The following is a 12,753-nucleotide window of genomic DNA, read 5'->3' as shown; positions in this document are numbered from 1 at the left end:
ATAATTTATTTTCCTTTTAGGGAAGGCTGAAAAGTCCTCCCTTGTGCCTCCATGAAACACTACCTGTTTGAATCTCTGCTTGAACACATCTCTCTGTCAAAGGGGGTTGTGGCGTGTGGTGTGTGTGTGTGTGTGTGTGTGTGTGTGTGTGTGTGTCACACTTTTCCTCTAATTTATCCCTTAGTGGGAGAGTGAGAACTCATAGCGCTACATGTCTGGAGGCGTAAGCTAAAGTGGCGCTTGCAGGTGCCATGTAAAATCTCATGTTCTGCTTTTTAAAATCCATACGGAATTAAGAAATAGAATTACCTTTTAGAAAAAAATTATAGATATAATCCACAGATTATAAAATTCACCCTTTAAATGTGTACAACTCAGTGGTTTTTTAGTACATTCAGAGTTGTGTAGACTGAATGTGTAATTTTAGAACAATCGTCAAGATAGAAAATGAGGTCTTTTGTGTCTGACTCGACTTAGCCTAACAGTTTTGAGGGGTTCATCCACATTGTAGCACGTATCACTTTATTCTTTCTGTAGCTGAATAAGACTGCGTTTGTACGGGTGGGCCATGTTTCATTTATGCATTCATTAGTTGATGGACATTCAGGTTGTCAGAATTACTTTTTGAGTAGAACTGATGCTTAAAGAAGAGTCGTCCCGTTTGTGCTATGACCTCACCTCCGGGTAACACGCAATGTGGCCTGGCCTGCATCCGCACACCACCAGTTCCTGCATGTAGCCCTCGTTGGGCATCAGGTGGCCAGGTGGCTTCCTTCCTAACTGTCATGTGAAGCTGCTTTCTACCCATGTCTCTTAGATAACTGTTTTTAATAGATTTTTTCCCTTCACAGCTATTTGCATGCAAAGAACATCATCCACAGAGACATGAAATCCAACAGTATCCTTTGATGGTTATTTCATTTCTAAATTTAGAAAAACCGAAGAGAGACTTTTTAAAGCTTATCTCAGTAAAAGTGATTTTGGAAAGTTTTCCACAGGAGATAGGTGTTTGGGTTATGCTTGTAAGTTTCATTATGCTGTTTGTTACTAAATTTAGCTTGGAGGAATGGGGCTTTTGTCTGTCATGTTCATCTCTAGCGTGTGGACCATGTGTGTCTGGTCAGAAGGGAGCTGAAGGCCAGATGTTGCAAGATTGTCAAAGCGCTCACTAGGTCACTCACTGTTGGAACCAGCCCTTCCTCTTTCTGAGACTTAGTATGTTTTTATAGAAGGGGAATAAAGACTGGAGAGTTTTCATGCTGTGGGGCAGGAAACGTAACCTTTATACATCTGCCTCCCACCTGCAGCCTGTGTCTTGGAGAGGAGTGTGTAGCGTTACAGCCTTGCTCTGCTTCTTGGCCAGTGAGAGGCACTACAGTTGTGTTGAGTTGGATAATGGGACATGGCCTATTTGGGCCACACGTCTGAGGCATAGATACTTTTTTTTTAACATTCATTTTTGAGAGACTGAAAGAGAACACAAGCGGGGAAGGGGCAGAGAGAGAGGGAGACACAGAATCCGAAGCAGGTTCCAGGCTCTGAGCTGTCAGCACAGAGCCTGACATGGGACTCAGCTCACGAACCGTGAGATCATGACCTGAGCCAAAGTCAGACGTTTAACTGACTGAGCCACCCAAGCGCCCCTATGAGATACCTTTTAACGGTGGGTTTTTGGGAGTGATACGTTATGCCATGAAAGCAGACACCACAGATTTGATGGTGGTATGTATTACTGGGCATTGGCAGATCACAAGTCACCTTGTGCCTGACCTCTTTACCCAGAAATGAGGGGAGTTTGGTCCTGATGTGAAGTCACCAAGTGGTACCTATTCTAGTGAGAGATTTCTTTGGATAGCATTCAGTGCTTAGTGAATGCTGAATTGTTATTCACATGTTTGTCATTTGAGGGCACACAGCAGGCAGAAACCAATGTAAGCCATAACACTTGGCTTCTGGTAAGAAGCTGCAGATGGCAGCCTGTTCTCTGAGAAATCTTCGGGTTTAAGATTCCCTTGTTATATGGGAAGGTCAGAAGGCCAGGGACCTGGCACCTAGATGTGTAAATGGGGAGAAGCAGCAGGGGGAAATAGCCTGATTTTTGGCTGGAGCCAAATAATCTGCCGCCCTGAGCAACTGCTACATGCCTCACGGAAGAAAGGCAGTTTGGAAGCACTTTTTAAAACTGTAGAAATCCAAGCAAATCAGTGCAAAGGAGGCTGGGGCAGTCAGAGGGGAAGGGAGGGGCGGGGCGCAGAGCAGAGAGATGGTCTGCTCTTCAGACCTTTGGGAAGTGGTTTAAAATTAACTTGACCATTCTTTTGAAACCAGAGTCCTTAACAAGCATTGAGATATATTTCTCCATGAAGGCCTGACGGTGAAAATTGGAGATTTTGGTTTGGCAACAGTAAAGTCGCGCTGGAGCGGTTCTCAGCAGGTCGAACAACCCACTGGCTCTGTCCTGTGGATGGTGAGGAGGCGAGGCTCCCCCTAGCAGAGTGCAGGTGGAAGGGGTACCCCGGAGGTCTGTGTGTAAACTTACATTTCTCGACATTTTCCTGGAAGTCCAGATACCTCAGTGAGGCCTTCAGTGATGTCAGACAGCCTGAGGCAAATTTGGGTTTTCTGGAAGCTAGCGATCAGAACCATACTGAGGCATCAGTGCTGGGTACCAGAGACTAGGCTTCCCGAGCTTGTGTGAGCCCGAGTGGGGAAGAGGTGCAGAGGAAACTGCAGAAACTGAGGAAAGGACTGTCTTATATCCAGGGGAAGGGACAGCCTGGCACCTGGATGTCTGTGGGGCCCACATGGTGATGAATGAATGCATTTTGTCCCTGTAGGCCCCCGAGGTGATCCGAATGCAGGACAATAACCCATTCAGCTTCCAGTCTGATGTCTACTCCTACGGCATTGTGCTCTATGAGCTCATGACAGGGGAGCTTCCTTACTCCCACATCAATAACCGCGACCAGGTACGTGCACTGGTGCTGGCTGCTGCAGATCCAGATTCAGCTGCGGAAGGCCCTGGGCCTCCTGCCAGTGTGAGCAGGAGGTTCAGAAGTTGCTGTCTCTGTTGTGCCTCCACCCAGTCCCTCAACGGTTTCCTTTCTCTTAGATCATCTTCATGGTGGGCCGAGGGTATGCCTCCCCAGACCTCAGTAAGCTATATAAGAACTGCCCCAAAGCAATGAAGAGGCTTGTAGCTGACTGTGTGAAGAAAGTTAAGGAAGAGAGGCCTCTTTTTCCCCAGGTAAGACTCGGCTCAAGGGGTGGGAACGGATTCCAGCAGAAATTCCTAATGACAGAAAGGAGGAGGGAGGTGTGGGTTTTCTATAGGACAGGGCTCGTGTTCTGCACCAGATGCTGCAGGTGGGGTGGGGACAAGGGCCCATGTTTGGACTCCTCACTGAGAGCTGCTGCTGCTGCTGCTGTGACACCAAACCCACCTAATGACACTGCTTCATTTTAGATCCTGTCTTCCATCGAGCTTCTCCAACACTCTCTGCCGAAAATCAACCGGAGTGCTTCTGAGCCATCCCTGCACCGGGCGGCCCACACTGAGGATATCAACGCCTGCACGTTGACCACATCCCCTAGACTGCCTGTCTTCTAGCTGACTTTGCACCTGCACTCAGGCCACCAGGGGAGGAAAGGAAGTCAGCAGGCACCACCTTTCTCCTCCCTTTTGATGGAGGCAGAGAGCTCATTTTCAGAGAAGCTGCTGCTAAGGACCTTCTAGACTACTCACAGGGCCTTAACTTCATGTTGCCTTCTTTTCTACCCTTTCTGGCCCTGGGAGAGGGAAGCCATTTGCAATGCTGGTTTGTCCTGCTCCCTCCCTGCATTCCCCCCCCCCCCCGCCCCCCACGCTCATGAGCCAAGCCTTCTCCAGATGCACCAGTGGCTACAGTTGGCAATACATGGTCTGGGGCCCCAGCTATTGGCTAAATGAGTACTTTTAGGGCAAGAAAAAGCACTCAGAGGGGAAATGAAGGTAGCAGACAAACCAGCCCTGATGTGGACATGTGGATTTGGGGCATCAGCTCCTATGTGGAATGCTTGTCATGGAAGGACCGTTCTTCAGAGCTAGTGGTATGGCGCCAAACAGGTAGTTTTGCACATAACGCACCAAACAGCCCAGGACTGTCGAGACGACAGCCGTCTGAAGGAACCTGCGTTGGTACTATGGAACTATGGACCTTGACTTCGGGGGCACTTCCTTTCCTTGGAGGTCTCCAGTGCATTGGGACGGTTTTCCGAAGAGGCGTTTGGCCTGCCCCTCCCAGTCTCCGCCCTCTCAGGGAGCAGTCTTCCATCATGCTGAATCTGTCTTCCAGGAGCTGCCCCTATGGGGTGGGGCCGCCGGGCCAGCCTTTCTCTTCAGTCACATCACGTGTATGCAAGGAAGCCAGGAATACAGGTTTTCTTGATGATTTGGGTTTTAATTTTGTTTTTATTGCGCCTGACAAAATACAGTTATCTGATGGTTCAATTATGTTATTTTAATAAAATAAATTAAATGTAGGTTTAATGGCTGTTTCTTCCTTTTAAAGTAATACTGAGCTTACAGCTTGAACTCTCCCATTTGTTCATCCCTCCTGGAGCAAGAACTCAAGCAGCAGGAAACAGGCCCAGAGCCTCCGCTGGGAAGGAATCTAATTCAGTCTTTGTGCTGTCACCCTTCACTAAAGAGTTAACTATAAAAAATGGAAAAAGCAAGCATTCTAAACTCAGGTAAGAGTAAACCTTTTTCTACCTACACTTTAATGCATTTTATAAAATATTTGGTATCTACACCTATTTATAAAAATAGATTAATTCAGGCCTGGGGTGAATTTGTTCTGATTCACAAAGTTACGTTCCTTCAATTAAAGTCACAACTGATGACAGAGGACTTGTTCTGTTCAGGACCACTGCTGGGTCAGAACCAGAAACTGCTGCGTGCCATTTCACTTCTTACTAAAAGTTCAAATCAAAGCCAGGCTTACAGAACACGTGGCTTTGAGCAGGGGCCACACGGAAGAGCATGTGTGTGTGTGTTGACCCTCAGTAAAACTACCCTTGGGGCATGAGCCCAAAGAGAGCCCCAGGAAAGCCCACCGGTGACAGCCGGGGACGTGTTTCCCTGGAGCACGTGGCCCCAACACCAACCAGAAACGAGGGGCCATACCTCTGCCCTACACTGCCTGCTACTTCAAGAGCCCCCTCCTTACAGGGAATTTATTGAACACACAGCAACGGGACTCCTGCTCTGATTTGGGACACTGAAGAGCACAAGTTTTAGGCTAAGGTGTGTGGTGCCCACTTGTTGATTTATACAGCGCTTTTCAAGAAACAGTTTTGACTACACACTAAGTACACTAGGGAAATCGACTAGAGAGGAATCGTTTTATAAGGGTGAGGAATACTTGGTTAAGAAAAACGAATCTGCACGGTGACTGTTTCTAGGGATAAGAGCCAGGTTGCTTTCAAAAGCAATCAATCAAAACTCCATCTGGCTGGTCAGCTGGTCCCTCTGAGGAGCTTGAGATGCAACTAAAGAGATCAACTATAAAAGTAGCGATTCCATATACTTGTTGGGTTATTTTATATCCTTCACTCCTCCCACGGCTGTAATAATGGAGTGGATGAGACCAAGGTCAGGTGCAGCTCAGGCTGCAGTGAAGGAAGCTCCGCACACCCTAGCTTGGGAAGGCTTGGCCGGCAGAGCCCAAGGTACAGGGGTAACTGGCTACTCCTTAGGGTTCTGACGACTCCACTCCAGACAGGTGCATGAAGAGGTCCCCAAGCTCTGTCATGTCAACGTCTTCAGTATTGGGGACATGCCGGCTTTCTCGGTTCTCAATGAAATCCCAGAGTCGCACTGAATTAAAGAACTGCAAAAAGAGCCAGCAAACATGCCTGGTGGTTATTAGTGGTAACGTGAAGGCCAGATGCTGTTTTTCTTTTGCTCACCCCGTTCCCTGGTACCAAAGCTATTAGGGAAAGCACGAGTGCCCGGAAATGCCACCGCGTAAGTGTCCTTGACAGAGACGGCAAAGTCCTTACCCTCACAGTGCCCTCAGAACTGAGCTGCTTCCGAGGTTTCTCAGGCTCTGCCAGCCGCCCGTCAGGGTAAGCATGGCGGTAAAGGCATTTGCTTCCAAATGGGCAGGTCCCTTTGCCTTGCTCAAAGTATTTACAAGCTTTTTTCCTGAAAAGCAGAAAGAAAAAGTCAACAGGATTGTGGGAGAGCCTGGGCCCCAGAAGAGCCAAGGCTTTCCTCCGTCCCTGCCCACAATGCCAGAGCTAGATGAGCCTTACTTCATAGGTGGGGAAACTGAGGCTCCGTGAGGTTAGGATGCTGATTTCCAAGTTGGATAGTGTTGCCATTGTGACATGTGGCCTCACACAGAATTGAACTTGCACGGGGGACTTCACTGTTTTGAGCTTGCAGTACTCCAAAAAGGCATTCGGGGGAGGACAACCTGATGGCTGCTGTGAGCCGGTTGTCAGGGCTCCAAGGTTCTGAAGCTGGGCTACTTGCCTCAGCTCAAAGTCCCAATAGCAGCACCACCCAGGGAAATTTCCCTTCCTCCTAGCCAGCAATGAGGTCAATGTGACCCCAGGAGCCTTGACTTAGGAGGCACAGGAAAAGCAGTGAATTTCAGCAGCTGCCCAAAGTTAGAGATCTTACTCCAATTTTCCTTGGTCCCCACCCTCTAGATCTAGAGCAGGGCTTCTTAACTCTGTGTTATGTTAACTCTACGGACCCCTTCTCAGGAAAGTTTTTTAAATGGATAAAATGAAATACACAGGTCTAAAAAACACAGCAAAAAGTTCATCCCCCTTCCCCCCCATCTTCAAATTCTACCCACAGATCCCTACATTAAGAACACCTGTTCCTCAGGAAAAACACAACCACCAGAAAATTCTTATTTCTTCTTGCTTACAGGAAATTTGGCTTATATATAATCAAATGATCTCATGGTGAAGAAGGGGTGAAGATGCCCAAAAAGGCAAGAGGGCATCTGGGAGTCCTGAGGAAGGGAAGAGAAAGCAAGATCACCACAGAAAGGGCAGGCTACCAGGGGCAGGTGGGGGGTATGTGACAGTGGCTGATAACAAAGAAGGGAGACTCTTGACACCAGTGTCTGTCTGTCTTCTCAGACAAGAGGATGCCAGAGACTGGTGGTGAGGGTCTCTGAGACCTCAGAGCGGCACACAGAAAGCCCCCTAACAACTGTCCAGTGAAGGACGGCGTGCTGTGCTTGCCTGGGCACCTACTCCTATCAGGTGTGACCCCAGCACGGGCTGGGGAGGGGATCCAAGCAGAGGTACAGAGGTGCGGGCACAGACCTGTCACAGCCTCCACCCCTGAGGCTCTGAGATCTTCAAATGACTGCTCAGGCAGTGAGTTCTCACCAATCTGCTGGACACTGGCTTTAATAAACTCAAGTTCAAAAAGTGATTCTCTAGTCCTGCCCCCCAATAACTGTGCTTTTTTTCTCCCCCAGCCTTACCTGGTCACCAAGGACAGTGCACTCTGCCTCTTTGCTCTCAGCTCTCCCAATTGTTAGGCCTCCAATCACACCATCCTTTCTGCCCCCACACTACTAAAGCCCCTGGGGGTGCTGTCCTCTGCTACCCGCCACAGTCATTTCTTAATTGGCCTCGCTCCCACCAGGTTCCAGCCTCTTCACATTACCACCAAGGAGCATGCCCAACAGTGTGTCGCTTGTTCTTCACCCCCCCAACCCCCCGAGATTCCACTCCAACCTATCTGTCCCTGTAGGTCCTACCACATCCTTCTACACACCTCTCTCAATCCCAGGGCCACTGCTACCCAGACACATTTGTATCATTCTGTACCCCTGTCATTCCACTCTGTCCTCCCCTCTCTACACACAGATAGCTGTTCATGCTTCATGGCTCAGGGTCCCCATGCTGCTTTCCCTGATGCTCCCAGGTGGATCCAAGTGCTTTCTCTGTTGTGACATGTGGCTTGGTACTCTCATTAAGAATTTGTCACCAAAAAACATGCAATAATATTGCCCTTCTGCAATTTTCATTGAAATTACTTTACTAATCTATGCTTGATGTCCTCCATTGGTGCTTAGCTTGAAGGTGCCTGGCCTGTAGTAGGTGCACATTAAATGTGTGTGGAACACATAAAAACACCACCATCAATAGAAACTAAGGCCAAGACCAACCCAAAGAGCAAGAACATGAGAATTTCCCAACTCCAGCACAGCTGCTTTCTATAGTCCAGCCCCTCCACCTTTGCCACTCCTGCCCTCTGGTGGAGATATAACACATGGTGGGGGGGGGGGGCGGAAACTGGTAAACCAGGAAAATGACCAGCTTTTACTAAGTAAGTGACAGGCAATCTGAAGGTCTGAAGGAACCATTAAAAAAGGTGACATACGGCGCTCTTTAGTACAGCCAAGCACACTTCTACCAGACCTGACCCTCCTGCAGATAACTAGCAATACAAATTTTTTTTAAAGACCTGAAGGCAGCAGGAGGATCCTTCAAGAAATTAGGCACCGGGAAGAACAGAATGTCAAGACGCTTTTTTTTTTTTTTTTAGAAAAAACAGCTTTTTGCCTCAAGCATGCCAATGTTGGGTGTCTAAACCTTCAGGGTCAAATCCAGTTTCTTGGGCCTGAAGGACCAACAGAAAGAGAGGAAATCATCCACTGGAAGCAATCCCACACAGAAAAGTACACGAGAGGAAGCATGCCAATACTATATGTTAACTCAGCACAAATGGCTGGCCCACACATCAGTGCAACAGGCTCACAACAACTTAACCAAGGATTAAAAAACAAACTTGGGGCACCTGGGTGGCTCAGTCGGTTAAGCGTCCGACTTCGGCTCAGGTCATGATCTCACAGTTCGTGAGTTCGAGCCCCGCGTCGGGCTCTGTGCTGACAGTTCACAGCCTGGAGCCTGTCTCAGACTCTGTGTCTCCCTCTATCTGTCCCTTCCGCTCACGCTGTCTCTCTCTCAAAAATAAATATTAAAAAATTAAAAACAAAACGAACTGAGATTAGAAACATTGCTTAAGGGGCACCTGGGTTGGCTCAGTTAAGTGTCTGACTTCGACCCAGGTCATGATGTCACGGTTCGTGAGTTTGAGCCTCATGTTGGACTTTATGCTGACAGCTTGGAGCCTGCTTCGGATTCTGTGTCTCCCTCTCTCTCTACCCTTCCCCTGCTCATACTCTGTTCTCTTTCTCAAAAATAAATAAATACTAAAAAAAAAAAAAAATTGGAAAGAAATGAACAGACCCCAATGCTCATTAGGGTAATATCAAAAAGTCTATCACATGTAATTAAGAGTCCCAGGAGAAGAAGAAACAGGGCAGGGAAAAAATTTGATGGCCAAAATTTCCGTAAATTTGGTGGATGATGAAACCCTACATATTCAGAGAAAAATACATAGTACAATATGAAGAAAACCATTCCCAGGCAAAAGAGCAAACTGTTGAAAACCAAGATAAAGAGACAATCTTGAAAGCAACCCTAGAGAAATGACATGTGAATGACCACTGACTTCTCAGAAACTAGAGGCCAGAATATAATAGAACAATATTTGCAAAGTACAAAAAGAAAATAAACTGTTAACCCAGAACTGTATTAACTGCAAAAGGAGACAAAGATGGAAATAGGGCCGATCAGACCAATATTCAGGGAAAATATCCTTAATGAACAGAAAAGCAATTTCAGCTAAAAAGAAAACTAAAAATTCATCACCAGCACATCAACAAACGTTAAAAGCAGTCCTTGAGGCTGAAGGTAAATTATACCAACTGGAAAGAATTATAAACCAAATCAAAGAGCACTGGAAATAGTAAATTATCTGAGTAAATATAAACTTTTTCTCTTAAAAAATAGGTGAGTTTTCAAATGCAAAAATCATATTACCTTGCTGGGTTCTAACATATGTAAATGTTATATTCATACTTTATACAGTAAAGTTGCAGGATGCAAAATCTATAAAAAGTCATCTGCCTTTCTATATACTAAATGAACTATCAGAAAGTGAAATTAAGAAAACAACCCCATTTACAACTGCATCAAAAAGAATAAAATACCTAGGACTAAATTTAGCAGAGGAGGTGAAACAGACTTGTACACTTGAAAAACTATTAAGACAATGAAAGAAATCAAAGGCATAAATAAATGGGAAGTATCCCATGCTCATGGATTGGAAAAATGCCATTAAAATGTTTACACTGCCCAAAGCAATTTGCAGATTGAAAACAACCCCTATCAAAATTACAATGGCACTTTTCACAGAAATAGGACAAACAACCCCAAAATATATATGGAACCACCAAAGACCCCCAATGGCCAAAGCAATCCTAAGAAAGAACAACATACCTGGAGACATCACATTTCCTGATTTCAAGCTGTACTACAAAGCTATAGTAATCCAAACAGTTTAGTACTAGCATAAAAACAGATACATAGTTCAGTGAAACAGAATAGAAGGCCCAGAAATAAGCCTATGCATATCTAGTCAATTAATTTACGACAAAGGAGCCAGAGATATTCAATGGGGAAAGGACAAGCTCTTCAATAAAACATGCCAGGGAAACTGGACCACTATCTTACACCATACACAACAGCTCAAAACTGACTGAAGACTTGAATGTAAGCCCTGAAACCATAAAAACTCCTAGAAGAAAACATAGGGGGTAAGCTCCTTGACATTCACCTTATTTAGCAAATGTTCTTTGTGGATTTGCCCACCCAAAACAAAGGCAACAAAAGCAAAAATAAACATGTGGGACTCCATGAAACTAAAAAGCTTCTGCACAGCAAAGGAAACCAAACAAAATGAAAAGGCAACCTACTGAATTGGAGAAATTATTACAAAGAACTCATATAAGAGCAAAAAAACAACCACCACATTCCATTTAAAAATGGGCAGAGGAACCGAATAGACGTTTTCCCCAAAGAAGACGTACAAACGTTCAACAGACACATGGAAAGTTGCTCAACATTATTAATCATCAGGGAAATGCAAATCACAACCACAATAAGATATCACCTCATGCCTGTTAGAAGAGATATCTACACTTCCGTGTTTGCTATAACATTATTCACAACAGCCAAGATACAGAAACAACCCAAGTGTCTGTCAACAAATAGATAAAGAAGATGTGGAATATACATAAAATGGAATATTATTCAGCCACAACAAAGAAGGATATCCTGCCATTTGTGACAACACAGATGGAACTTGAGGGCATTATGCTAAGTGAAATCAACCAGACAAAGAAAAACAAATGCTGATATCACTTACATGTGAAATCTAAAACAAACCCAAACAAATGAAAACAGTCAAACTCACAGAGTAAAAAAGTGGTCCCCAGGGACTAAAGGTTAGGGTAAATAAGGAAAGGTTGGTAAAACAGTACAAACTTTCAGCTATATGATGAATAAGTATCTCATGTAAAATATGGTGACTACAGTTGATAACACTGTAAAACTGAAATTTGCTAAGAGCAGAACGTGGATGTTTTCACCCAAAAATGAAGCAAAAAAAAAAGGGGTGATAGGTGTATTATAATTAACTGGATGGGAGTATCCTTTCATGATATGTGTGAACTCACCGTGACACTTTAAATCTTTTAAAATTTTATTTGTTAATTACATCTCAAAACTGAAAATCTAAAAATTACATTATTACCTGTGGGGTTCAAAGGTATGTAAATATAGTGCATTTGCGTGGCAGGCACAGGCATCATGCCTGAACTCAAAGTACTTACCCCATTCCCTGTTTGAAAGCTTCGATCAACTCGTTCTTTTTATTCTGATCTTCTACCCAGTACACACTTGGGATTACAAACTCTGATATCACACGGCATTCTGGACAAGACCTGAAATTAGAATCAGATCAGTATGGGCCAGATGAATTACAAACCCTGTGCGCACTGCACCACCAAACCCCTTGCTCAAATGCATGGCCACTCCAGGTGTTTTCGTAACCCAAAATTCCAAAAAGTGCAATCAGAATCATCTAAGAACCTTATTTACTACATTTTTTTCAAGTTTATTTAAATTACAGTTAGTTAACATATAGTATAGTAATAGTTTCAGGTGTAGAACCTTATTTACTGTTAAAAACATATTCTTCTCAACAATAAAAAGACAACCCACTTTGGAATGCCTGGCTGGCTCAGTCAGTAGAGCATGTGACTCTTGATTTTGCAGTTGTGAGTTCAAGCCCCACCTTGGGTGTAGAGATTACTTAAAATCTTTACAAAAAACCCAATTTTAAAATGGGCAAAAGATCTGAGTAGGCATTTCTCCAAAATGGCTGAAAAGCACAGAAAAAGATGCTCAATATCATTAGTTATCAGGGAAATGCAAATCAGAACCATAATACATCACACTTCATACCCACGAGGATGGCTAATATCAGAAACAGAGGGGCACCTGGGGGGCTCAGTCAGTTAAGCTCAGACTCTTGATTTTGGCTCAGGTCATGATCTCATGGTTCATGAGTTCAAGCTCAGCACAGAGCCTGCTTAGGATTCCCGGTCTCCTCTCTGCCCCTTACCTGTTCGTGCTCCCTTTCTCAAAAATAGATACACTTAAGAAAATAAATAAATAAAATCAAGATACAACCAGTAACAAGTGTTGATGAGGTGGGGAGCAAGTGGAGCCCTCATCTGTGGTGTGGCCGCCGTGGAGAGCAGCCCGGCAGTTCCTCAATAAGCTGAACAGTTACCCTATGACGCAGCAATCCCACTTCTG

The 12,753-nt window shown here is 45.0% G+C and overlaps 2 protein-coding genes across 3 annotated transcripts in view; one reads left to right on the top strand and one right to left on the bottom strand.

Annotated features, from left to right (window-relative positions):
- The window catches only part of RAF1 (Raf-1 proto-oncogene, serine/threonine kinase), an 89,832-nt gene extending 78,438 nt beyond the window's left edge, over positions 1–11,394 (top strand). For both annotated transcript variants that reach the window (XM_049642735.1, XM_049642736.1), the window contains 5 exons: positions 852–898; positions 2,349–2,467; positions 2,838–2,969; positions 3,113–3,247; positions 3,467–11,394. In XM_049642735.1, coding sequence (XP_049498692.1) covers positions 852–898; positions 2,349–2,467; positions 2,838–2,969; positions 3,113–3,247; positions 3,467–3,610 — 577 coding nt within the window. In that variant the 3' untranslated portion in view covers positions 3,611–11,394. The remainder of the gene's footprint in view (positions 1–851; positions 899–2,348; positions 2,468–2,837; positions 2,970–3,112; positions 3,248–3,466) is intronic.
- The window catches only part of MKRN2 (makorin ring finger protein 2), a 27,321-nt gene continuing 20,116 nt past the window's right edge, over positions 5,549–12,753 (bottom strand). Inside the window, exons 6-8 of the mRNA XM_049642744.1 lie at positions 11,763–11,873; positions 6,046–6,190; positions 5,549–5,873 (exon numbers count right to left, since the gene is read on the bottom strand). Coding sequence (XP_049498701.1) covers positions 5,736–5,873; positions 6,046–6,190; positions 11,763–11,873 — 394 coding nt within the window. The 3' untranslated portion in view covers positions 5,549–5,735. The remainder of the gene's footprint in view (positions 5,874–6,045; positions 6,191–11,762; positions 11,874–12,753) is intronic.

Source organism: Panthera uncia, chromosome A2 (assembly GCF_023721935.1).
Source record: "Panthera uncia isolate 11264 chromosome A2, Puncia_PCG_1.0, whole genome shotgun sequence".
NCBI classification, from domain to species: Eukaryota; Metazoa; Chordata; class Mammalia; order Carnivora; family Felidae; genus Panthera; species Panthera uncia.
The sequence above is the reverse complement of the archived record's forward strand: the minus strand, read 5'-3'. Positions and strand labels throughout refer to the sequence as shown.